This window comes from Perognathus longimembris, chromosome 5 (genome assembly GCF_023159225.1).
Source record: "Perognathus longimembris pacificus isolate PPM17 chromosome 5, ASM2315922v1, whole genome shotgun sequence".
NCBI lineage: Eukaryota > Metazoa > Chordata > Mammalia > Rodentia > Heteromyidae > Perognathus > Perognathus longimembris.
The window spans coordinates 51,980,540-52,006,020 of NC_063165.1; the positions used below are offsets into that span (position 1 = coordinate 51,980,540).

The following is a 25,481-nucleotide window of genomic DNA, read 5'->3' on the forward strand; positions in this document are numbered from 1 at the left end:
TACATGATGATGGCTTGGGTGGATTAGCTGGCAAGATCCAACTATGTGAGCTGGTGGTAGTGAGGGAAGAAGGGCAGTGCAGGGACAGTGCAGGGCAGAAGCCCAAGAGAGAGGTGCACAGAGACCCTCCATTCCCCGAGGGGAGCAGAGTGTCCTCCCAGAGCAGTCAAGGCCTCTTATTACAGATCAGAGAGCACCTGGACTCTGCTGATCTGCTCCTCTTCTTCCGCCCCTGCCAGGGAGCCAGCAGCCAGCTTGCCAAAGAGAAGGTGTGGGTGGTTTATTTTGGAGACACTGGGCAGGGGGCAGTGGAGATGTTCACATCCTCCTCTGCACACAGTCCCCAGAGGAGCGGACTGCCAAGGGGCTGAGGGGGTGGAGGCAGTGGGGACTTACCAGGGATGGCTGAGGCCCTGCAGGGGGTGGGGGGCAGAGAGCCAGTCCAGATGGGAGAAGGAGATGGGGGAGGGCCTCGCTGGCTACAGTCCCAGAGTGGTCCCTGACTCTCAGATAGCAGAGCTCTGAACAGAATCTCCTGCCCGTGGGCGAGCAAAGTGTGGCTGGTTGTTATGCAGGTAGGCCTTTTGAGTAAGGAAAAAAACCAAGGGGAAGTTTCAATTGGAATCTGGGCCTTTGCATGTGCGGGGTTGTTTGGCTTTATTAAAAAGTAACAGTAACAACAACAAACCAAAATCCATCATTAGTAACCAATACAGCAGTGCTCCCTTGCTGTCACGGGAGAATCAGCCACCCCGAAGCACTTGTGCAAGTCACACCTTTGGCCACACCTGTCACACCCTGAGCATGGCATTAGCCCAGGGCAGTCACACACACATACACACACACAAATCCTTTTTTAAAAAATCAAGTAATCATTAGGTTAGAGAAGAATCCTTGGCTGTGGCAGGGGAAATGGGCACGAGGCTGAGTGGTGGGGTGAGGGCTGTCCCAGTGTGGTGATGACTCCTGGGGGGTGGTGTGGCTAAAGCTAGATGTCTGCCAAGGCCTCCTCCAGTGATGAGACATGGAAGAGATCCGGCCCCACGCCCACCGGTGGGGGCGAGCCACCGGGAGCCTAGCTTGTCAGCAGCATCCCAGGCCCCCCTCCCCCCCCACACCAGGACACAAATAGCTCCAGGCCCACGCAGCTGATGAGGGCTGCAGGCTCCTGTTTCTTCCTTTTCTTTCATTTTATTTATTTATTTATTTTAAGGCAGCAACATTTGGGAGTAAGAGCTAGCAGTTTGGAAAAACTTTTTCTGGCTCTTTAGAGATGGTGGAGGAGGAGAGTGGCAAAAGAGCCAGGGTCACAGCACTGTCCCCTGTGAGTGGCCTTGAGGCCCAGGAGGTGCGGGGCTGGAGGAGGAGGTGGGCCAGGGCTTGTGGTGGGGAGGGGGATGTCTTTTGCTACTTGTGGAAGTGGCCTGGGCCATCTCTGCTCCTCCTGGCTGAGGCGACCTTGGCTGACTGGTGGTCAGGAGTAGACTGAAGGTGTGTGTGTGTGTGTGTGTGTGTGTGTGTGTGTGTGCAAGGGAAGAAGATAACATGAACCTGAACCCCTGGTGAGGATATTTGGGATGGGAATCCAGGGGACCATCTACCCCTCCATGAGCTGGTGGGCTAAATTCCCCGCGGGACCAGGCACTTCCTTCCAGTAGCTGTGGTTCAGGCAGGACATGGCTCGGAGCCCTGCAGCAAGCCCCTTAAACACTCAACTGCCTGCTGGGGAGCTTTTCATTCCCCTGGGGTTTGCTGAGGATTTTATTCTTAGCCACCAGTTCTTTGTTGTCCTCCCTTCTGGAGCCTGGAAAAAAATTCCTGCCTCCCCAGGGGGCTCCAGGAAGGGTGTGGGGGACAGGGAGACACAGGGGTCCTCTCACACCTCCCCAGGCCTCCAGGGCACACAGGCCCCATGTGGGGAGCGGGGCACAGCTGTTTCCTTGGCAACAGGCCTCTTCCCTAGCCCATCTTGGGAGGCTCCAGGTGGGAGGCTGCAGGTCTGTGGGAAGCCAGCCTGGGTGGTATGACTGGGCCAGGTGCCAGCTGCCTCAGGTAGCCAGGGCCCGGGGGTGGTGCCAGCCTGGCTCAGGTTGGGGGACTTTGTTTTTACATTCATCTTGGTTCCAAAAACTTTTCTTTGGGTCAGAATCACACATGGAGGATCTGCATGTGTGCTTTCTCACACTTGCTCTTCCATCTTGTGTTTCTCTAGCAATGCTAACTGGTTTTACAATCAGTGTGGGGGGTTCTGAGTAATTTCCATGTGGGGGTCCCGCTGCTGTCAGAGGGCAAACAGGACAAGGCCAGCAGCCAGCGGCAGCAGAAGCAGTGGCAGCAGAAGGTCCTGGGAAGCTGTGGGAGAAACAGGCAGTCAGAGCTGGGAGGCCCTTGGCCACCCATGGGTGGCAGGCTGGGACCCAGCCCAGGACTCAGCAGCGCTATTTCTGTGCTCTCAGCTTGCCTTCCCTCGCTCTACCCCATCACAGTGTTCCTTTCCCTGGCTACTTTACATATTCCTCTCTTCCTAACTGATGCCACATGAATATTTATGGCATTACCTCAAATCCTCTGTGGACTGTCATTTTCAGCATTTATGTTCATTAGCCAGTTCTATTTTGGTGACATAGCCAGTGTCCCTGTTCCCACTATCCTGTGACATTTCACCTCGATGGCTTGGGAGGTGGGGGTCCTGGCTCTGTGTCACCCCCTCAGGGTTTCGAGTGACAGGGTCTGAACAGTGCCAGTGGCATGTGGCAGGTTCTGTTACCAGCACTTTTCCAGTGGCCTGCCTGGCACCTGTGGTCATACCTGCTCCTGAACACTGCTGAGACAGCATGCCCTCCAGAGCTGACACATAGTCAGGCCCCAGCCAGTCGAGGTATGTGGTTTTCTCTCTGACAGGCGCTGCCCGGACTGTCGCATCCTTGAAGAGCAGGTCTTGGCTGTGGTATTTGGAGGAGTCGAACATTTTGAACCCGTTCTGATTGTGATCATCTCCAAACAGGTCCTGAAAAGGCCACATGGGACTACTTTGCATTCAACTCTATTGATGGTCATGAGGGAGACCCAGGACACCAAAACCTGCTATCAGTCTTTTAGGATTTTTTTTTTTTTTTTTTTTTTTTTTTTTGCCAGTCCTAGGGCTTGGGACTCAGGGCCTGAGCACTGTCCCTGGCTTCTCTTTGCTCAAGGCTAGCACTCTACCACTTGAGCCACAGCGCCACTTCTGGCCATTTTCTATATATATGTGGTGCTGGGGAATTGAACCCAGGGCTTCATGTATACGAGACGAGCACTCTTGCCACTAGGCCATATTCCCAGCCCGCTATCAGTCTTTTAAAAGGAGTTTCTTAGCCATGCATTAGTGGTTCAAGCCTGTAATCCTAGCTACTCAAGAAGCTGAGATCTGAGGATTGTGCTTTGAAGCCAGCCCAGATAGGAAAGTCCATGAGACTCTTATCTCCAATGAGCCATCAGAAAACCAGAGTGAAGCTGTGGCTCAAAGTGTTAGAGCGCTAGTCTTTTTTTTTATTATTAATTAAATTTTATTGACAAGGTGTTATACAAAAGGGGTACAGTTACATACAGAGAGCTAGTCTTGATAGTTAAAGGGGGGTAAGAGTCTCACGTGGCTGTGATGTAGCTCAGTGGCAAAGCACTTCCTAGCAAGTGCAAAATCCTGGGTTCAATCTCCAGTACCAAATATATATGACAAAAAAAAAGTCTTGGGCTTGGAATATGGTGTAATGGTAGAGTGCTTGCTTAGCATGCATGAAGCCCTGGGTTCAATTCCTCAGCACCACATATACAGAAAAAGCCAGAAGTGGCACTGTGGCTCAAGTGGTAGAGTGCTAGCCTTGAGCTAAAAGAAGCTCAAGGACAGTGCTCAGGCTCTGAGCTCATCAAGCCCCAGGACTGGCAAAAACCAAAACCAAAACAAAACAAAAAAACCCAGAAAAACAAAAAATCTCTCACAAACTTTCCTGCCTAGGCTGGCTATGAACTAAACCTGATCTCCAATTAATCTCAGAAAAAGCCACAAGTGAAGGTTTGGCTCAAGTGGTAGAAGTGCTAGCTAGCTCAGGGACAATGCCCAGGCCCAGAGTTCAAGTCCCAGGACTGGCAAAAAAAAAGGGGGGGGTGGGGCTGGGAATATGGCCTAGTGGCAAGAGTGCTTGCCTCATATATATGACACCCTGGGTTCGATTCCTCAGCACCACATATATAAAAAAGGCCAGAAGTGGCGCTGTGGCTCAAGTGGTAGAGTGCTAGCCTTGAGAAAAAGAAGCCAGGGACAGTGCTCAGGCCCTGAGTTCAAGCCCCAGGACTGGCAAAAAAAAGGGAGGGGGTTTCTAAGATCCTCTTGAAGATCTGAAAGGATATCCGCTTTCTCCCCAGACAAAAGCACATCCTTTCAGGAATCTCCTCTGAATTACTTCTGAGGTCTTGGAGACACCTGGGAAGCCCTCAGGCCCTGAGCTAGGGGCTCCTGGCATGGAGTTCTCCATAGGAAAGAGCAACAGGAAATACATCATTTCGAAGTTTAGAGGCAGTCCTGGAGAGGCAGTAGCCCTGTGATTCTGTGGTGCTGGTGGGAGAAGGGAGGGGAATTTCAGCCTAAGTTTGAGTGCATATGTGGAGACGGCCACAGCAGTGAAAAACCAGGGACTCTGCGGACAGCCTGGGTTGAAATTCTAGCTGTATTTTTGAAGTCCAACCTATGATGATGGACTGGATGGACAGCATGAATAGGAGACCAGAGTCGTAAGGAAAGGGAAGGGCTACAACTGCTATTAGCTGACTTGGAGGACTGAGGAGTCAAGGGGTAGGTGTGGGCACAAGCTTTGACCTGGGCAGTCCATAGATGCCTGTTAGGAATTCAAATAGAAATGCCAAGTGGGTAGTTAACTCTGCCACTTCAGGGTTGAAGAATGGTGTTAGAATTTGGGCTGAAGATGTCACTTTTGGATGTACTTTAGGTATTTAATGAGATGAGGCTGGATGAGATAGATGAAGATGTTGGTAGAGACAGAAAAGGGGCTTAAGACGGAACCCTCGGGGCGCCTGCATTTACCAGCCAGGCAGATGGGGATGAACCAGCAAAGAACAGTGGGAAGGAGAGGCTAAGAAGTGGGAGAAGAGCCAGGCAGGGGAAGATGTGGAGCCACCAGGAAACATTCTTCTAGAAGGAGGAACTTGAACTTCTGGAGGGAACTGTGGCCAGTGCCACTGAGCAGTCTGGTACAATGAGACAGAAGCAGCTACTGGATTTAGCAACACCAATCACAGGGACATTGATAATGGAAGTTTTGGAATATTCTCCTTCCTTAAGAGAGGCCAGAAGGAACTCATGGCTCCACAGTAGAAAGCTCTTTGGAGGCGCCGTGCTCTAAAAGAGCGTGGAGGAATATTTGCCTGGCATGGACAAAGCCTTGTAGGATTTCTAGCATCACAAAACAACAACAGCAACAAAAAGCAAGGAGGAGCCTGGTGTTGGTGGCTCACACTTGGAATCCTAGCTACTCAGGAGACTGAGATCTGAGGATTGAGGATCAAAGCAGGAATGTCTGTGAGACTCTTATCTCCAATTAACCACCAGAAAACTGGAAGTGGTGCTGTGGCACTAGCTTTGAGCAAAAGGGCTCAGGGTCAGCACTCAGGTCCTGAGTTTAAGCCCCAATGCAGAAGAGGGGGGAGGGTTAAGGTCACAAGAAGATAGGACATTGAGGTTAGTTTGTTTCACCCTTTACAGATGGTGATGTAATAGCATGTGTGGGCATTGGGGAGAAATTCTCTCCAATTGAGAGGAAGAATTAATGATGCCAGAGACAGAGGGCCTGTTGCCAAAGGAATGTTCTTTGGTCGATCAGAAAGTCTAGAAGTTTTCCCCAGCTCCCAAGGTTTCCCCTGAGGGCTGCTCAGTTAGGCAGAGGCCTGTCAGGGGGTGGGGCTTGGCTCACCATTGCTAACCCTCTGCGCAAGCAGGCCCTACGCCGGCTCACCTGGGCCTTGTCCAGCAGTCCAAACACAGTGAAGATGTTGGTGTCCGGCCGCACCATGACGGCATGGGAGGGCATCTGTGCCAGGTTGCAAGCTTCAAATTGGTTCACCTCAGCCCGGGCCCCATTGGGGCAAAGCAGCTCATAGTCCTGCCACCTAAGCCCAGTAGCCCAAGGCTCGGGATTGTGGCCTAAGGGAAAACAGGGAGGTGAGAGTGGGAGGGAGATTCTAGCCCTTTGCTGGGAGAAGGTGGCAGAGTCTGGCCTGCTCCCCAGCCCTCTCCATTCTCCCAGTGCTCCTCTCTGTTACCAGGGAGACAGAACCCAGCTGGACCACAGCGATGACATGGAGCTTCCATTGGTGGAGAACGGGGATCACCTGCTGCTATGTGACCAATGCCTTGTAGCTCCTGCCTTGCCCCTCAACGCCCCTCAACAGGGGGTGATACCAGGTGGGTATTAGCACCTCATTTTCTAAATGACGAAAGAAAGGCTCCTATTCAGCCCTACATGAGGGATCCCATCTAGTGGTCACATTCTTGGGCCCGAGTGATGACAAGTGACCCCACTGGCTGAAAATGTCAAACTGGAGTTCTCCTGGCAAGCATGGGTTCCAATTTGCAAAAAAAAAAAAAAAAAAAAAAAATACTATTGGAAAATTTTCTTTTTGAAAAGATGACACTTCTGAAGATGACAACAATAACAAAGAATGCCATTGGATTGGTCTTGGATGGGGCCAGAAGTTTGCAGTTTAGACCAGTACCCCCAGTGATGCTGAAGCAGTTGGTGCTAGAGCAACCTCTGCCTTCAGGGTCCCATGGTTTCTGGGTCTTCGTGCATTCTGCAGTGTCTACCCTCCTCCCTTTTCCAGAAGAAACACCAGCTTGGGTCCAAGCAGAGCTAAAGCTAACAGGGAAAGGGCTGCCCTGGGAAGCATGGCTCACTGCAGGTGAATCTTCCAGGGGGACCTGCAGACCCAACCTCCTCTCAGCCCCATCTCAGGACAACAGGCCAGGCCAGGTCAGCACTTAGACTGCTGTGGGGCTTTTGTGGGGGTGCACAGAATTCTGGGGGAGTGGTGAGGCAGGAGAACAGGGCTGAGGACAAGAGGGAGCTCTCTGGTTGGGCACAGTCTCCCCACATCAGTGACTTCTATAGCACCACAAGCGGGATTGGAGTCTCCTCCTGCACCTCTTGCTTCTCCTTAACCCATCCCTGCAGCCCCTCTGAACCCAGCTGTGCTTTTCTGGGTAGAGAAGTTGTAGGACAGGTAGACCTTGCTGAGCCTCCAGTGTTGGAGGGTTCAAAGCCATAGCAGGGTAAGGAGAATCTCAGCCTTAGTTCTTAGGGAACTAGCCTCTAGGTTGGCAGGGGATGAAGAGAGAGAAGAGGCCCTGCACCCCACAGGAACCTCAGGTGTGGCTTTAGGGGCTCCTGGCCAGAGCTCCAGGCTCTTTTCCCCAGGTGATGTCTGGGAAGGAACTCAGGGAACAAAATGGCCTGTGTGGTACGTCTGGGCTGGGCTGGCTTGGTGTGGCTTAAGGGGACTCAGCATGACTTCTCTGCATGGGACACTGTTTGGCTCAAGACCAAAGGACTGGCCTTGTCACCCTCCCCCCTCAGCACTACCGACACATCCTCGGAGGGGTGTCCATAGGGAGCAGGATGGGGTCTCTTCATTTCAGTGGACAATGGACTTGAATTCCAGACCAGGAGAGACCATGGCCCATCTTCAACACTTGGACATGTGACCTGATCTCTCTTCTTACCTTGTGGTCTTTGGAACCCCTGGATCCCTTGGGGCAGAACTTCTAGACCAAGTGTCTTGCAGCTGATGCTCAGCACCCAAACCTAGGGACACCCTTGTACCTGGATATGCTGAGGACAGAAAACCCACTCCCACGTTGTCTCTGCTCTGGCCCCAAACCTCTCCCACATACCGTTTGTGTTCTCAAAGACAGTGGTGTGCTTGACAAAGGCGACGTCTCCCGCGTTCTCCACCAGGCACCTGCCACGGGAGAGGGCAGAGTGGGGCGGGAGTCGGGGGGGTGCCTCCCCTGTGGCCCCTCTGGCTGCCCACACTGACCCCCGAGTACCTGAAGGCCCCACTGTAGCCGTAGTACCGCTCCTGGCTGTTGCCCACGCACCGGTTGCGGCCCTGCTCATCCCCCACGCAGAGCGCGCACAGTGAGGAAGGGTAGTGAGTGGGGTTGTTCACTGGCACACAGCTGGCATTGAAGAACTCACTCACCGCTGAACCAGAGGTGGAAGGCTGTGCTTAGTGGAGAGATGGCCAGGCCACTCCACCACTGCACAGCTCACCCACCAGTGCTTGCACTCCCTGGGGGAGAGAAAACTCACTACCTCACAAAGCGATTCTGTCAGAGAAAACTGCCTAGCTGTCTGGAGAGGGAGCTGTCAACTCTAATGCCTGCTGTGTGCCTCCATGGGTAGCTAGAAAATGGGTTTGTTTTCTCTGAGTTACCAGCCAGGGCAGAAGTGTGTGGCCAATCACCAGGATCAGGACCCCTCTCCATGAATAAATACTTTATCATCACAAGGGGAGATGCATGAGTTTCTGGGCTAAGGCGTTGTTGTTTTCTGTCCTCATCCTAATACATGTGTGCTACTTGAGCACAGAGGATGCTGGGGATGGAGAAGGTCCCAAGGCCCCGTGGTGACATAGCCAGCCTCAGGTCCTCCCATATACAATGGGGGTGGGGTGGTGGGGGTGGTGCAGAGAGCTCTGGCTCCCTCCAGCGAACCACCAGAGAGACATCTGCTTGCTGTGGGCATGGCAAATGTGTCTCCCAGCCTTCCCAGAGCTGAGCCATGCCAGGAAGAGAAGACCCTGCGGCTCCTGAAGAAGAGCTCCCCCAGAGGGGGCTACCTGTGAGGATGTCACAGTCCTTGGGCCGGATGAAGCCCCTCTGGATGAGGGCACCCACAGGTATGTCCCACCCTGAGGGGTTGCCGAAACCAGAGTGGCAGGAGCGCTTGCCACGCAGCTCATCCAGCGTGAAGGAGTAGGCGCTGTCCCGTCTCACCACAGCCACCACAAAGTAGGAGCTGCTCCTGTCATCCTCTGGAGAAGAAAGGAGGGGAGGGGAGTATGACGCAGAGGTCTTATCACAGCCTGGACCAAGCTCCAGGGGAACCTGCCCTGCACCCCTCTTCTGTGTTTCTCTGCTTGAGAGCCATGATCCTTCCAGGGCTTCTGCAGGCCTACAGGTACCTGACGCAAGGGCCCTCAGCGAGCAAGTCCAGCAGCACTCCACTGCTGAGAAGCATCCTGTGTGGCCCTGTTCTTCAACAACCTTGACCCGGGCTGCAACCCCACATCCCTTGGCTGAAGGGCTCTGTCTCTCCTTACACCCAGGGTGTATATTTCTCATGTCCTAGAAAAATGTTGCCCTGAACCCAGAGATTCCTCAGGGCCAGGTGGAAGGGCCCCAAGGCCCTGTGATCAGCACTTAAGAAGACAAAGGCAAAAGCCAAGGCTGGGCCATTGAGGAGGTGTGAGGGGGGCGATGGGGAGGGTGAGAGGTTGGGGGGGTAGGAGGTGGGGGGTGAGGAGGGTTCCATAAAGCCAAGGCTGGGCCAGAGACTGTGGGTAGCCTAGATGGCCACAGCTAAGAACAGTTTTGATGTTACTGAGGGATATATTATATGATATCATATTACATGTTATATTTTACTTTTTATTTTATTTTGGTGCCAGTCCTGAGGCTTGAACCCAGGGCCTCACACTCCTGCCTGGCTTTTTCACCCAAGGCTGGGACTTGACCCATGCTCCCCTTCCAGCTTTTTGCTGGCTAACTAGAGGTTAGATTCTCAGGGATTTTCTGCCTGGGCTGGCTTGTAACTTTGGTCCTCAGTTTTCAGTCTCGTAAGTAGCTAGCGTGTGAGGTGCCAACCCCTGGCCTTTAGGGAGAATTTTGAAAGAATATGCAACAGACCATCTGTGGTCTGCAAGCCCAAAGTGGACACTCTGATTCTGTATAGGAAGTTAGCTGACTCCTTATTGGTGCTTGTTGCACAGGTGGGGAAACTGAGGCCTGAAGCAGGAGGGGTTTGCCTGGTGACAGAATGCTAACTGTCATGCAGGTGTCAGCCACCACCTAGCAAAGCCAGGGCTATCGCAGTGCACTCACCAGCATAGAGCTCCCCGGCTGCGGGCACCAGGCCGTACACCTTCCCTGCAGTGTAAATGTCCTCACCGCTTAGCGTTACAGCATCAATGTGCCCAGCCTGCAGGGACAGAGACAGCAGCTGGGCTGGGGGTGGCAGGATGGTGGGATTCAGGATGGTGGCATCCTAGAAGATGGCAGGGCCTTCCCCTCAGGGAACTGTGGCCTCAGCCAACATGGCATGCTCCCAAGGGTCTCCTGCATGTCCCTGTTTGAAGCGAAGCACGGCACTGGCTTGCCCTTCTGCTGGGCATGGCTATCCCAGAGATTGCCAACCCCAAGACCTGAGGTCTCTTGGGTCTTGCCAAGCTTGGCCCACAGTGTGACTGCAAAGCACCATAGTCCTCTTAGAGAGAGGGTGCGAATGGAAGACTGACCCAGAACTGAAAAGGTGACACTTTCAGCACCTCCTGGGACCCTTACAAGGCCTCCAGGCTACCTGCACTCACTCCACCTGCACCCCACTGTACCCCATCATTCTGAAGTCTCCTGATGGCTGGCCCCAGGACCTTGCAAAGAGGTGAAGGGCAATCAAGTCATTGTGATGTGAGAAACCTGAGGGGAAGGGAGGGATGTGCACCAGCATGGTACCCAGAGGCGTGACATCATGACAGGGAGCTACATGTACATTGAGTCTGCAGGGTGCATTTCTAGGGTCTCCCCGTCCCTTCTCCCAGCTCCTCCTGGTGACATCAGGGGGCATCTGACACAGCCTAGACCCACAGCCCTTCCCTGGGTCACTGTGGGGGCAGAGGGTGCTAGTAAAGCCACACTGGACACCATCCCTAGAGCCTTGCAAGTGACAGTTCTGAGGAGCCCCGGGGCGTGCTCCTCTTCCCACAGGGCCTGGGCAGACCACAGAGAGCACCTTGACTGAGAAGAGGCTCCATGCTGGAGGCCACTGAGGCTGCCCAGCCCTGGGCACCCTGGCAGCAGCCACACAGCCCCAGGCCAATGTGCCAAGCACTGGGAAATCAGGATGCCCCTCCCCCAGCACAAGCAGCTGCCTTCTCCCCTCCACGCCGCCCGCCTCTGGGTAACATGCTTCTTCCCACCTGAGCAGGTGAGCATGGCAAGGTGGGGTCAGCAGCGAGTCTCAGCTCATGGGGTTGGTGTGATGACTACACAACCCGCACAATGGCCTCACAGATAGAGCTGGTGCACAGGAAGTGTTGGCTCATGACATCATTACCGCCAGGGGCCCAGTCACCTATCTTATTCCTGTCCAGGCTTCTGGGCCTTTGAGCCCATGCGGTTCTCTGGCTGGAGTATATGTGTGGAGGGTGGTGAGGGGCTATGGCTTGTGCTCAGGACTGCTTCACCCTCCTCCTGCTTGTCCGTAAAACAGGACAGGAGGGGACTAGAAACCCCGCAGGCCTCATCTGCCCATCTGTGAGCACCGGGGGCCCCTTGCCTGCTGAAGGCCTCCCAGTCTCCAGTGTCTTATCCAAGGCGAAGGAGAGAGCTGGGCAGGGCTCCAGAAAGAGCCAGCTGTGTCTCTAGCTGGGGGTGATGAGTGTGTTAGGGTCATGATGAGCATCGAAGACACTAGGAAATAGCAATAGCATGTCTCTATGTAAAGCATATATACTTCTCTACCAGAAGGAAGGTTTACATAGCAGATCACAAGTGATGTGAAATGAATGTGAGCACCCACAGCCATGGGAAACGTCTAGCAATCATGATACTGAACCCATGGCCCCCATGTGCAGGGGGACATGGTCCGTCCACTCCCTTCTCTGTGGGTTGGCACAGAGACGCCCTCTTCTCCACACAGGAGCTGCGCCGCCCACCCCTGCCCACCCCCACACACCTGGATCTGCCCCATGCAGTGTGCAGGCGACTGGGCAGATACACATTGGATTTCTGGCTTGAGCCTCTGCCTGTTGAAGGCCACGGCCATATCTCCACACTTCTGGATCTCGGGCGTGGACAGCACGCACCAGCGCAGGTAGTGGGGAAGCCCTGTATGGGTGCATGGAGGAGCTGATACCTCTGCGGGGGTTGCTTGGAATCAGAAGCGGGGGGGGGGGGGATGAGGGGGGGAATGCTGGCTCTTTCTCTTGGTGGCCCGGTGGTATGGGAGTGAGAGGCTATGGAGGGAGAGTGGATTGGATTTTGGGGATTCTAACGCAGGCCCAGGGCAAGGCAGGGCTTCTGGGATACAACAGACCACACAGTCACAGAGATCTCCCTCCCCAAACCCCCAGTGGCCAGGAAGTGGAAGTGACAGATGTCCATAGAGGCCTGGAGGCACATGCCAGGTCCCCCAGGTGAGTGTCAGCCCCAGGCCACGTCTGCCAGGCAGCAGTCAGGTAGGGCTGGGGCCAGCCCGAGCAGGGATAGGAGGACTCACTGTAGGGGTCACAGAGCAGACCCTTCATGGCATGCAGGTACTCGGGTCCCAGCCAGGCCTCGTAGGTCTGCGTGGCGATGGGCACCAGCTCTGAGGTGGAGTCCTTGAACAGCAGGTTCTTCTGGCCATAGGTCTCAGAGCTGAACATCTGGAAGCTGCTGCCCTCATGGCTGAACAGACGCTGTGTGCCAAGAGTGGGCAGTGAGGGGGCCTCCCGGCCAGATCCTTTCCAACCCAGTTCAGCCTGCCTCGGACCTCAGGCAGGTGCTCACTCTGAGGCCTGGCAAGGCCTGTCCTCAGCAGTGCCTGACCTCCTCCATGCCTCACAGCTCTGGGTCAACATCCATCCAGTTAGTCCATCGGTCGTGTCACAAGCCATTGGACCCAGGTCCAGGCTGGGATGGCAGGGGGCACAGGCAGTGGCCGTGTGGAGGGGGCAAAACTAATGAATGCATGTCACACCCAGAAGGCAGGAGCATGTGGCTACTAGAAGCCTTGATTCACTAAGACATTGATTGCCTACTGCAGCTAGTTAGTGCATAGTGAGTACAGCCAATTATGTCGGGAGAGTTGTCATTTTGGCTACTGGCTCAAAGGTTCTAGTTTGCCTTCAGAGGCACAAGTTAGAGGAGCTTTTCTTGGAAGGTCTCCTAAGTGATTCTCCCCCCCGCCCCTGCTCTGACCTCCCCTCTGCCAGCTTGCACAGTGTCCCTCACTCTGCTGACCTGGCTGTTCCCCTAGTAGGGCTTGTCTGGGGGCAGTTCTCTGGGCCTCCTTCCCTCCTGGTCTTGATTCTCGGCTCCCATCCTTTGAATAACAGGAAGGCTTAGCGCCACCTGGGATACCTGCTGGCCAGTCTCACCTGGCCTTCATTAAGCAGCCGGAAGATGAGGCCCCCATCCGTGTCAGCCCGAACCACCACAGCATGCGCGGGCACACGGGCCAGGTGGCAGCGTCTCCACTCGGTGACATCGGCGCGGCTGCCATCCCTGCACAGGAGCTGGAAGTCCTGGGACTGCAGCGCCTGGCCCCAGGAGGGCAGAGTTCTCCCTGGAGACAGGGAGGCCCCATGAGGCAATGGTGGGGTTGGGGAGGGCACCCTGGGCCAGGAGAGCCGACTGGGGGAGGCTGAGTGTGGCTGCAAGGCTGGGAACCCCATATTTGTTGGGAAGGGAGCTCAGTGATTGCACGGACGGAGGGATGAGGCCAGGGGACGATGCTACTGGCCTGTTCTCAGCATTTTCTCCTAGCAGCGTTTTCTCCTAGCGCGCGTGCACACACACACACACACACATACACACACACACACACACACACACGACTGTGTGACAGAGGGAGAAAAGGAGGGAAGCTTAGCATGAGGGAGGTGAGCAGAGCCCCAGCACTGGGGTTTGGACTCAGGCCTGAATAAACCACAGTAAAAACAAAAGTGGTATCTTTAAGTCCTTTTTTTTATTGTGTATTTTTTTTATTCTCTGTAAAATATGTATATTTTAAAATTCTCGATTTCTCTTTACTAACCATTTTTAACATGGTAGAGTACATACTTGATAGGTAAATTTGCATCCTACTTTCCCCCCATTTATTTCCAAAAAGTATTTTCCCACACTACTGGGAAAATTTCAAATTTTGTTGTTTTTGTTTTTCCTGGGTCTGTCCCTGAGCCTCTTTGTGCACAAAGCTAACCACTTGAGCTACAGCGCCACTTCCAGCTTTGTCTGAGTAGTTTATTGGAGATAGGAGTCTCATGGACTTTTCTGCGTGGCCTGGCTTCGAACCGTGATCCTCAGATCTCAGCCTCCTGAGTAGCTAGGATTATAGGCATGAGCCACCAGTGCCCAGCTCATATTTCCTTTTCTAACATAATTTTATTGCTATAATTAAGATGTTGTATGAGGGGGCTACTGTTTCACAAGTCAGGTAATGAGTACATTTCTTTTTGGACAAGGTCACCACCTTCCTTTTCTGCCCCCGTTTCCCTCTCCCACCCCTGTCTAAAAGCTGCACAGTTCACTTTCCACATCGCATCTACTGAGTATCATGCCTGCATTTGTTCATCCTTCCTCCCTGAATTAGTATTTCTTAAAACAAGATTTGAAAGAGTGTCTATCAGTGCCAAATGGACTAGAATTAAACTGTATAGAAACATGTACAATATTTGACAGTGCTAGGGCTGAAATTCAGAGCCTCAAACTCGCACTCAGCTTGTGCTCTACTACTTAAGCCATACTGCCAGCCTGGCTTTTGCTGATGAATTAGAGATGGGGTCTCAAGGACTTTTCTGCCTGGCTGGTTTTGGACCTCAATCCTCCAGATCCCAGCCTCCTTTAGTAGCTATGAGTCACTGGTGCCTGGCATGGAATGATGTTTTTATGACTTCTAATTAAAATAGGGAAAAGCCCTCTGCTAGGAAATGGGGAGGGCAAGAAAAAAAAACTTTCACTCCAAAGCCTTTTCAAAACAAGTTTCCAAACAGGAAAACTCCACTGAGGTCATCATAATTTTGCACAGCAGCTCAAAACAGTCTCAACAACTACTCACTTCAATTCTCTCCCACACTCCTCCCCTATTTATTTTATTTTGTTGGCAGTACTGAGGATTGAACTCAGGGCCTATGCATTTGCCAGGCAGGTGCTCTACCACTTGAGCCAAAGCTCCAGCTCTTTTCTTCTACTTTTATATTGCAGCAAAACCTTTGCATGGCTCTTGTGCTCAGGGGTTATCATTTGCTGTCCTAGGAGACAAGTGGGAATACCTAGTACTGCTATTGGCCACTGTTGTTTCTCCTCTAGGAGGGCCAAAGTCACATCTCTGGCTACTCTGCTACTCTTTTTTTTTTTTGGCCAGTCCTGGGCCTTGGACTCAGGGCCTGAGCACTGTCCCTGGCTTCTTCCCGCTCAAGGCTAGCACTCTGCCACTTGAGCCACAGCGCCACTTCTGGCCGTTTTCTGTATATGTGGTGCTGGGGAATCGAACCTAGGGCCTCGTGCCGAGGCAGGCACTCTTGCCACTAGGCTATATCCCCAGCCCTCTGCTACTCTTTTGCTCTTCATCTTTCTGCATAAAAACAGTCCTTAAAAAAATTCCTTCCTAAACCAGGCACCATTGGCTCATACCTGTAATCCTAGCTATTCAGGAGGCAGAGATTTGAGGATTGTGGTTCAAAGCCAGCTCAGGCAGGACAGTCCATGAGACTCTTATCTCCAGTTAACCACCAGAAAGTCAGAAGTGGTGCTGTGGCTCAAAGTGGTAGAGTGCTAGCTTTGAGCAGAAAAGCTCAAGGACAGCACCCAGGATCTGAGTTCAAGCCCCGCAACTGACCAGGAAAAACAACAACAACAGAAACCCTTCCTTAGATTTCCTTAGATTGCCATCAAAACTTTTTTTTTAAAAAAAGCTGCTATAAACCCAATACAACCCATGCTTTTTGCACCCCACCCCCTTACAAATTCTTCTTTGCTGTATACATTGGGGTGACATCTTGGCAGCCTGTTTCCATGGACTCCTTCCTGCCCTGGCAAAGATTCCATGCACCTCATTCTTTCCTAAGGGGCTTATTTCCCCTCTCCAACCTGGCTTGTGTCTCCTCCATCAAGTTCAGGCTACACAATGGAATTATGACTTAAAACAAAGAAAAGGCAAGGAAAGTTGTTCTTTGTGCTAGCCTGGATTACAGTCCTCTTAATTTATATTTCACTCGTAGCTGGGATTACAGGTGGGAGCTGTGGTGCTCAGTGTACAAGTTAATCTCTTCAAACAAGAAGTGAACTTCAGGCAAATCCAAATGAAGAGACACTCTATAGAACAGATCTGTGCTTTAAAAATACCAATGCCATAAAAAAGACTGAGAAACTGTTACAGTATAAAAGAAATGTAATGTCTAAAAATCACTCCGTTAGTAGAAGTGGACAGCGAGTGTCTATAGATTACCTAGCAGCATCAGTGCTAAGTTTCTTGAATTGAATTACTTATGGTTGGGAAACACAACTCATTTTCATGAGACTTATCCTAAAGCACTCAAGGGAAATAACAGGCAAATGTATAGAGAGACATACATGTATAAAAGAATGGTCAGTGTAACCAAGTGCTAGAAGTAAGTTCCTGTCTTGGTCAAGAATAGATAGGAGTTCTCTGAATTACTCTTGCAACATATCTAATGCTCAATTATTTCAAAATAAAAAAAATTATAGACAACTATATAACAGACCTATCTCCCTTGTCAGGGAGAAGGGAAGGTTTTTTCAAGTAACAAGAGAAAGGTGCGGGGAGGGGCCAGAGGTGGCGTCTAGTGCAAAGCTTGCAAACGTAACAGCAGTGAATAAAGTAGATGCCAGTCTTCAAGTGGCAAGAGGCAGAATCCAATGTCACACACACACACACACACACACACACACGAGCAGCACCTCGCAGCCCGCAGAGCTGTTGGAACCCCCACTGGAGAAACTCACAAGAGTGCTATGGTTCAGAGACTAGAGGACTTGTCAAGGTCACCCACAGAGTCAACGGAGTTTCTGAACTAGAGCATGTGCTGCCATCTTGGGGCCCCAACCAAGCAGCCAGGGTGACTCCCCACTTACCATCGGTGTTCTCCAGTACGGTGCTGTGCTTCACAAAGGCCACATCACCTGCGCCTTCTGCCAGGCACCTGTGGAGGAGAAGCCATGCCCTTGATGGGCTGGGCCCCACTTCTGCCTCTGTACCGTAAGTCCAGCCTGGACTGCAGGGCATAGCTATGGGGGCACCTCTCTCCTCCTCCTCCTCTTCTTCTTCTTCTTCTTCTTCTTCTTCTTCTTCTTCTTCTTCTTCTTCTTCTTCTTCTTCTTCTTCTCCTTCTTCTTCATCTTCTTTTTCGTCTTCATCTTCTTCTGCTGCTGCTGGTACTGGGGTTTGAACTTGGAGTCTTTCACTTGCTTGGTTTGCTTTCTCACAGCTGGTGCCCTACCACTTACACAACACTTTTAGCTTGCCTTTTTGTTGATTATTTTGGAGATAGATTCAGACTTTTCTGCCTGGGCTGGCTTCAGATCTCAGCCTCCTAAGTGCCTGGGATTATAGGCGTGAGTCACTGGTGCCCGACTGGGCACTCAGTTCTTACAATGTACACACTTACAGCCTGCTCAGGCCCATAGGAACAGGGACTTGTAGAGCAGCTGCTGCGACAGGCAGCCAGGACAGGCAGGGCGTCTTGAGGCTGAGGGCTGCCAGGTAGAGGACTGAAACTAGAAGATCTTTTCATGACCTACCAAGACATCTCGAGTGGAAGGAACTGTCTTTCATGTATTCTTTGTGTATTGCAGCCTGGTCTGAGGCAAGGTCAGGACAGAGGGGCTGCTGGGGTCCCCACAGCCAGGAAATAAGCAGGGACACTAGGAGAGCACTGAGGGCTCAGAGGGAGGAAGGAGAACCGGTATGGGGAAGGAGGCTGGGCCTGCTCTGTGCCTCAAGCTGCCTTTACCTCATCCCAAGGAAGACAGGCAAGGCGGGCTTTCTTCTCCAAGTGGAGACACTGCAGGGGTGGTAGGTGGGGAGGGATAGGGTTGGGGGAAGGGGCCTTGCCGCTGTTTCCTCTCGACAGACTAATGGAACTGGACCATGAGGTTAGACTCTGTGGGCCCAAGGCAGGCTGATTGGAAGTGCAAGTCTGAACCAGTCAGAAACAGGCCAGCTCCAGTATCCAGGTCCCTGCCTCGGCCGACCATCAGCCTTCTTGATGGTCAGACACCAGGATGGGAACCTGGGCATTATTTTTTCCCTTTCCTTTACTCGGAGGCTCCTTCCTCTACACACACCAAACATATTGACTTTGTGAGCCAGTGGGGCGCATTCCGGTTTGGTGTTTATAAACCAGCGCAGGCACAGCTCTGCATAAAGGGTGCTTTGATGGAAAGCAGCCACACGGCTCTTCCCCCACCTCCCAGACTCTTAGCCCCGCCCGCCGAACCCTAAACCCCTCCCACAGCCATTTAGCCTCGCCCACTGCAACTTCCTGCCCCACCGGCAGCCACTTAGCCCCGCCCACCACAGCCCAGAACAACCACTACTTAGCCCCGCCCACCACAGTCCCCTGTCCCCTGGTCCCTCACCTGAAGGCCCCGCTGTAGTCATAGTATCTCTCCAGAGGGCTCTTGTCACATATGCCCTCCCCAGAGGTGTCACCACGGCAGAGGCGACAGAGGGACTGAGAGTAACTGGTCTCTCCCGCCCCAGGAACGCAGCTGCCCCCAAAATACTCGCTGACAGCTGTGGGAAGAAGCGAGAGGTCTCTCAGTGTCATTTTCTCCCAACAGGCCCCAAGCTGGAGTCAGCCTGGGCCTGGGCTCCACAGGGACCTGGCTAGAAACTTCTGAGAATTGGTTCACCTTCCAGCTTCAATCTGAGAAAAACGGGATAGATGACACCTGTGAAAGCATCTGTGCAGGTTCTTGTCATTTGAAGGAATCGTAGGGGGTACAACAGCTTGCAACTGTTCACATAGGAAAAGGAACTAGGAGTGCACTGAGCACTTCCTGTTGTAGGGTTCCATCAAATCAGTGGTGAGCCTTAATGAGGCTTGTCTTATCTGATGAGTAGCACTGGTAGTATTAGGGAGGTAAACGGAGAAGGGGCCTGGTGAGCAAGAGGTCCCACCTGCTGACGTGCACCATACTTAGGCTCTGCCAATACCCAGGCCCCATGTACAATCTCTTCACTAATATTGGAAGGAAAGATCTTGCTCTACCTATCACCTGCCTCCAGCCACAGGCTGTGCTCATCACCAAACTAGGAGGGATCCCATCTTGGCCTCTCTGGTCACCACCCAAGAGGCTGTGGCTCCCAGGTTGGCCAGGACGGTTCACCACTGGGTGAATGGGGTCAAGTCAGCAGTACCTAGCTCAGAGTGTTTGAACCTCTAAAGCTAACCACATGTTTCTAGACATAGCACCCCCCCTCCCCCAGCATTGGGCTACCTCAGGTGGGATCCTCCTCAGTGGTTCTCTACTGCCCTGCTCTCGTACCTGGCTGTGACATATAGCCATGATGATAGTTGTGTGCCCTGTTGGGGACAACCAGCCAGAAACTCGAATGGATGCCAGCAGTGTGTGTGTGAAGGAAGGCCCCAGCAGGAGGTGGGACTTTGCTTGCATCTTAAAGAGGTTCAAGATGAAATAGGAGACTGAGGGGCTCCCCCCACTCTCCGGCCCAGGTGAAGGAAAAGCATGAGAGGAAGAAAGGACAGGGGAAGCCCAGAGTTCTGTTCAGGGGCTGGAAGTTCTCACCTTTGAGCACATCACAGCCCATCACTGAGAGGTGGCCGCTCTCTACCAGGTAGCCCACGGGCACGTTCCAGCCCACTGTCCTGTTGATGCCTGTGTGGCAAGACTTCACTCCTTTCAGGGTGTTTATGGTCACACTGGAGTTCCTTCTCACCACAGCCACTGCGTAATAGGAGGTCCCAGCCTCTAGGTGAGGAGAGAGGAGTGAGGGTGGTGAGGGAGAGGCTGGGAGGGAGGCTGTGGGAGAAAGGTAGGTGTACAAGTGTGCACACATGTGCATGGATGTGCATATATATGGACATGTGCAAGGCGTTCTATGTTTTTTTTTTTTTTTGCCAGTCCTGGGGCTTGAACTCAGAGTCTGATCACTGTCCCTGGCTTTTTTTTGCTCAAGGCTAGCACTCTGCCACTTGAGCCACAGCGCCACTTCTGGCTCTTTCTATATATGTGGTGCAGAGGAATGGAACCCAGGGCTTCATGCATGCAAGGCAAGCACTCTTCTGCTAAGCCACATCCCCAGCCCCAAGGTGTTCTATTTCTGAGAGAGCAAGAGGGTACACATCTCATGAGGAGACCCTACCCTCCTGCCACCTCAGTAGACAGACACAATCACGATGGCAACTCATTCATGGGTCCCCTTCCCTTCCCTAGCCAGCTGACCCTTGGCTGGGGCTGTGACTTGCCTGGAAGTCTTTTATTTTCCAAAATCCTAGGCTTTCAGGAACTTAGGAGAACTCAGAGGGTTTGTGAGACAGGCATCCTGGCTATGGAGGGACCACAGTTGTGAGAAGAGGAACAGGCAGAGCAGGGTTGGAAACTGACTGGGTACTGAAGGGTGTGTGTGTGTGTGTGTGTGTGTGTGTGTGTGTGTGTGTGTGTGTGTGTGTATGTGTGTGTGTGTATGTAGTGACAGAGATAGGACTTGTGATGGGGTCCCAGATCACTCAAAATTCTGAATGGCTTTGGGATGTAGGAGTAGAGATGGGGGGTACAGTCCCACAGCCTCACAAGAGATGTCTCTAGGGCAAGAATAGCCCAAGAGGGGTCCTTCAGACAAGACACAGATGACTCATCTTTGAGTGTGATGATCAGAAGGCCTCTGTCACCCACCAATGCCCCCTCCCCAAGAGAAGTGCTAGGATGCCTGTGATCAGAACAACGTTGAATTATAGAAAACAAAGCCCGTGCTCTATGTTACACTTGAGTCTAGTTCCCTGCCTCCTTCCTCTACTATTCACCTTCTCTTTCTTTCTAGTTTCTGGGGCCATCAAGAACAATCTGGGATGGCTGTTGGGGTTCAGCTTAAATGGGTCTGATTTCTTCAAGCTCCCCTTCTGTCTGCCCAGCTGTGTAGGCTTTCTCCACATTGTTCCTTCTCAAGACCTTTCCTGTTCTTCAGAGCCTCTGACCCATCTATTTCTTGGTACAGCTGGAGGCAGAAACAGGTTCTCTCTTGGTTTCTATTCAATGTTCCTGGCCAGGCTGCAGTAGGCAACTGTAGCAGTGCTGAATTAAAGAGGAAGAGCTGTGATTTGGCCCGTGGGGTCAGGCTGTTTCTGCCGTTTGAGCCCCGCCAGGCCTGCAGGACTGCACTGTGTCCTGCATCACGGGACATCACTCACAAAACAGTGCCTTCCCCAGAGGGCACGAGAGGATGAGGTCTAGGCCCTGCTGGGGGACAGACTGGACAGGGGCAGAGCCTTGGCAGAGGCACGTGGGGGTGACGCGGGTCTCAGGGATGGAGAGAGCTCCTTTGCAAGGGCAGGAGGGGCTCCAGGCAGCAGGTAACAAGTCACAATGTGACCCATGTGGTAGTTGAGGCTGGGCACAGATGGGCAGAGACCAAACTAGAGCAGTTCCAATGTGACAGGTGGATCTGGGTAAAGGAGCTCACACACTTGGGATGTGTGTCTGGGTCTGTTGGGTCCTGACATGGTCACCACCTGTCCCTAACCCTATGCCCCGGACACGTTGGTCCCAGGTAATTACACATTTTCTCCATGCCCTGCTAGCACTGCACCAGGTAAGGTGCGCTCCCTCAGTGGAGCTCATGTAGAACACACTTGGGCCAGCTCTTTGTATTCCTGGTTGGGAAAGAGGCCAGTTTGTCTGCCTGGGACTCCAGAGTGCTCTACAGACAGAGTTAATGACTGGCTTAGTGGCTGCAGGGTTACAGGTCACCCAGGCTATTCAGGTGAAGTGACTTCTGGGTGGGGCCTTGCTCCCCTCACTCTGCTCCACAGGACCCCAGTACCTTGATCATACACTTCGCCCACCACGGGCTTCAGGCCGTGCTGCTTTCCGGCCTCATAAATGGCTCCTCCATCCACAGTAATGGCATCAGCCTCCTGGGCCTGGTTAAGCAAAAAGTGGCAGTCAGGTCAGTTGGCTTCAGTTCTTCTTAGAGAGGAATTTGGGGCAGCTACAGGTGGCAAAGCATCCTAGGCTCTAACACTGCCCTCCTCCTCCTCTCTCCCAGGAGCTCCATCCTGGCCTTATCTAGGTCCCACCATCCAGGCCATCTTTCTTTACTAAATATGCTATTTAAAAATATGTGGGTATGTGGTAGGGAGAGGGAAGACGGGGAGAGAGTGAGGGAAGGGGTGACACTGTCCAAAAAGAAATGTGCTCCTTACCTGATTTCTGTAACTAAGTAAGCTGAACACTGGTGACTCATGCCTGCAATCCTAGCTACTTAGGAGGCTGAGATTTGAGCATGGTGATTTGAAGCCAGTCCAAGGAAAGAAAGTCTGTGTGACTTTTAGCTCCAATTAACCACCAAAGAGATGGAAGTGAAGCTGTGGCTCAAGTAGTAGAGTGCTAGGCTTGAGCAAAAAGCTCAGGGACAGGTGCCCAGGCCCCAAGGTTCCAGCCCCAGGTCTGACACACATACAAAACCCCCCTAAAATATGAATTACTAATTTTATATAATCATAAAAGGTGTATAAAGACTCAGTAATATAAATGGTAGAAGTGAGTGACCCTCGTTTTCCTGTTTCTCAGTCTTTCCTTATTGCTGTCACTGGGTTTTCCCTCTAAAAGGGTCAACAGTCTGAATCCCATAATGCTCTCTTCATTTTTTTCTCTTACTCTTTAAACACAAATGACATGCACTCTCTGAGTTCAAGAGCTGCTTTTTGCCTGTACAGTGGGCCTCAGGGCCCAAGGCCTGGGGCCACCTGAGTCTGTGGTTGGATGAGGCCCTGGGCATCCAGTGGCTGAGCTGCAGTGAAGATCCTGGTGTGCCGGTGCCTGCTCCTCCCTGCCCTACTCTGCCCTGCTTCTGAAGATGGTCCTTGTTGGTTCAGTGGGTTCCCTGTCACTTACCACCCAGGACCTACTCCTTCCCAGAAACCATGCAAGCCCCATTCTGGAAAACTCCAGGGGAGAGTAAATCAACATTATGGGCCACGGAAAGGTCAGTGCCATCTGTCCAAGGCCGGGTGGGTGGTGGCCCTATGCAAGCAGAAGCCTGTGGAAGGGAAACTGACTCTCCACGCCCTTTCCCCACGGGTGTCCACCTGGAGGTCCACCCTCCTGCACCTCCGCCCTCCCGCTCCTCCCACCTGGCCCAGGCCTGGCAGGAAACAAATCAGCCCTTATGTTGCCGGGGAAAAGTCAGGAGATCCTATCGCCCAGCCTGGCGGAGGGACGGCTGCCCCATCGCTGTGAATGGGGCCCGTTGTGCGGCCTCCTGAGTCAGAGCCCTGTCGGCTGGGCCGGTGGCGGGGAGCAGGGCGGAAGGGAGGGGCCTCACCGCGATGAGCTGGACGCAGTGGTCCACTGAGGTGCCCTGGATGCAGAGGAGGGGGGGCTGCACGCCCGCTTCCTGGAAGGCCTTGCTCATGTCGCCACATTTCTGCTGCTCCGGCTCTGAGGTGGTGCACCACCGCACCTCCATCCCGCTGAGCGCTGGGGAGGGGACAGCGAGGCCCCGGCTGTGCGGCTGTGCGGCTGTGCGTGTGGCCGGTGCCACCACAGCTCTCACCTTCGCACGGGACACGAGGCGGCCCTCAGGCCGGGCACAGCTGTCCCCACAGCCTCTCTGACCGGGGACAGGGCTGTCTGGCAGGAGTGCGGCCCAGAACCTGGCTCATCACAGAAAATGGGGGTCTCCCACCACCCTGGCCTGTTCACCTGCCTGGGGCAGAGCCAGAAGAAGGAGCACTGGCTCTGTGTGTGTGTGTGTGTGTGTGTGTGTGTGTGTGTGTGTGTGTGTGTGTTGGGGGGGGGGAGGTCCAACAGGCTCCGCCATTTGGAAAATTTGTGCCCCATCCAGTCCTCAAACAAAGGGTGCTGGGCCAGGCTCCTGCCTCGGCCGGTGGACCCCGCGACTGTGAGGAGGGGCTGCTGTACCCAGGCCCTCGCCAAGGGTAGGTGGGGCACACAGCAGCCAGCAGGTAGGGTCCGAGTTTCTCCCCTCAAGCTGGTGACTTCAAGCAGCTGACTTCACCTCTCTGGGCCTGCCTTTTTTTTTTTTTTTTGTCCCTCTGAGAAAGTAGATGAGAAAGCCCACCTTCTGTGCTTTCACAGAGCTCCAACACAGCTCCCCAGTATCCCCCTGGCCCCATAATCTGATCAGGTCAGAGTCCCGGGCAGCTCCCCCCCCACCCTGGGGGATCCACCCATTGGAAGGGGCCCTCCAGTTCCTGGGGTGGATGGCTTTGCAGACCTGGGCAGCGGCAGTTCCCCACCCACCCTGGGCCAAGTCCCCTCCTGTGCACCCCATTCCCGGCAGGGGTCAAGCCGCAGCGGCCTCCTCCCCTGCTTCCCGGCCCCCCCTCCCCGCTGCCCGCAGCCAGCCACGGCCCCTTCCCCGGAGAACGCCACCGTCCTGCTGATTGATGTCTGTCCGCCACTTCCCAGCCGGCCAGCGGCTCCCGGGGGTTGGGGGACCCTCTCCAGTCCCGCCACCTGTGCCCGAACTCCCCGGGGTGGTGACTCGGGGAGGCCCAGCCTTGTCCCCTTCTTCCCCGGCCTTCTCCCTGCCTGCGAACTCGGGGTGTGTGTGTGGGAATAAAGCCGCGGAGCCCTCCAAACCCTCTCCCAGCTACCGTGCCCACCAGGAGAGACCACTTCCCAGGGCCTGCACCCGCCCGCGGCACCCCAAAAGCTCTCCCCAAGAAGCCCGGAGCCACCGCCCCCTCCCCCTCCCATCTCCCCAAGAAGCCCTTTCCAGAGCCTAGCTCCAGGCCGCCTCCTCCAAGAAGCCCTCGGGCCTTCCCCGTGCTGTTGGTGTACGACGGCTCCGCTTCCCTCCCCCAGGAGACGCTCGGGCCGCGCTTCCCTGCCCTGGGGTTGGGGTGCTGGAGAGCCCCGGGGACCAGCACCCCGCGGCGGGCCTCACGGCAGGGCCTCACCTGTGCGCAGGGACAGGAAAAGCCACAGAGCCACGATCCGTCCCTGCATGGCGCGGGTCCGGGCTTGGCTGGGGCCGGGTCAGGGTGCGAGTCCCGGTGTGTGTGTGTGTGCACCCTTCCCTACCGCCCTCGCTACTTAAGCCCAGGTCCGGCGTGGCCCCTCGCCCCGCGGTGTCCACGCCCCGGGACACCCCACCCCGCCCCCGCCGGCCCCGCTGGACCCGACGCCGCGCGGGCGCCCTCTGCCGGCGCCCCGGGTAACCGCCCTAGGTCTGTGCGGGCTGGGGGCCCGCGGGCGGCGGGGGCGGGCGGCGGGGGGCTTC

At 53.9% G+C, this 25,481-nt stretch overlaps 1 protein-coding gene across 2 annotated transcripts; it reads right to left on the reverse strand.

Annotated features, from left to right (window-relative positions):
* Positions 1-1,031: 1,031 nt before the first annotated feature.
* Positions 1,032-25,279, reverse strand: Meltf (melanotransferrin). 2 transcript variants are annotated; one of them, XM_048346900.1, is made up of 16 exons: positions 25,159-25,279; positions 23,556-23,710; positions 22,053-22,152; positions 19,802-19,984; positions 18,629-18,785; positions 17,123-17,190; positions 13,408-13,595; positions 12,546-12,726; positions 12,003-12,154; positions 10,154-10,250; positions 8,890-9,084; positions 8,096-8,252; positions 7,940-8,007; positions 6,003-6,190; positions 2,809-3,007; positions 1,032-2,352 (listed from the first exon to the last, which is right to left on the reverse strand). In XM_048346900.1, the coding sequence occupies exons 1-16, from the start codon at positions 25,205-25,207 to the stop codon at positions 2,282-2,284; spliced, it is 2,208 nt and encodes a 735-aa protein (XP_048202857.1). In that variant the 5' UTR covers positions 25,208-25,279; the 3' UTR covers positions 1,032-2,281. The 2 variants fall into 2 exon arrangements, with proteins under 2 accessions (XP_048202857.1, XP_048202855.1); XM_048346898.1 differs by lacking the exon at positions 1,032-2,352 and having other exon boundaries at positions 2,472-3,007.
* Positions 25,280-25,481: the final 202 nt, after the last annotated feature.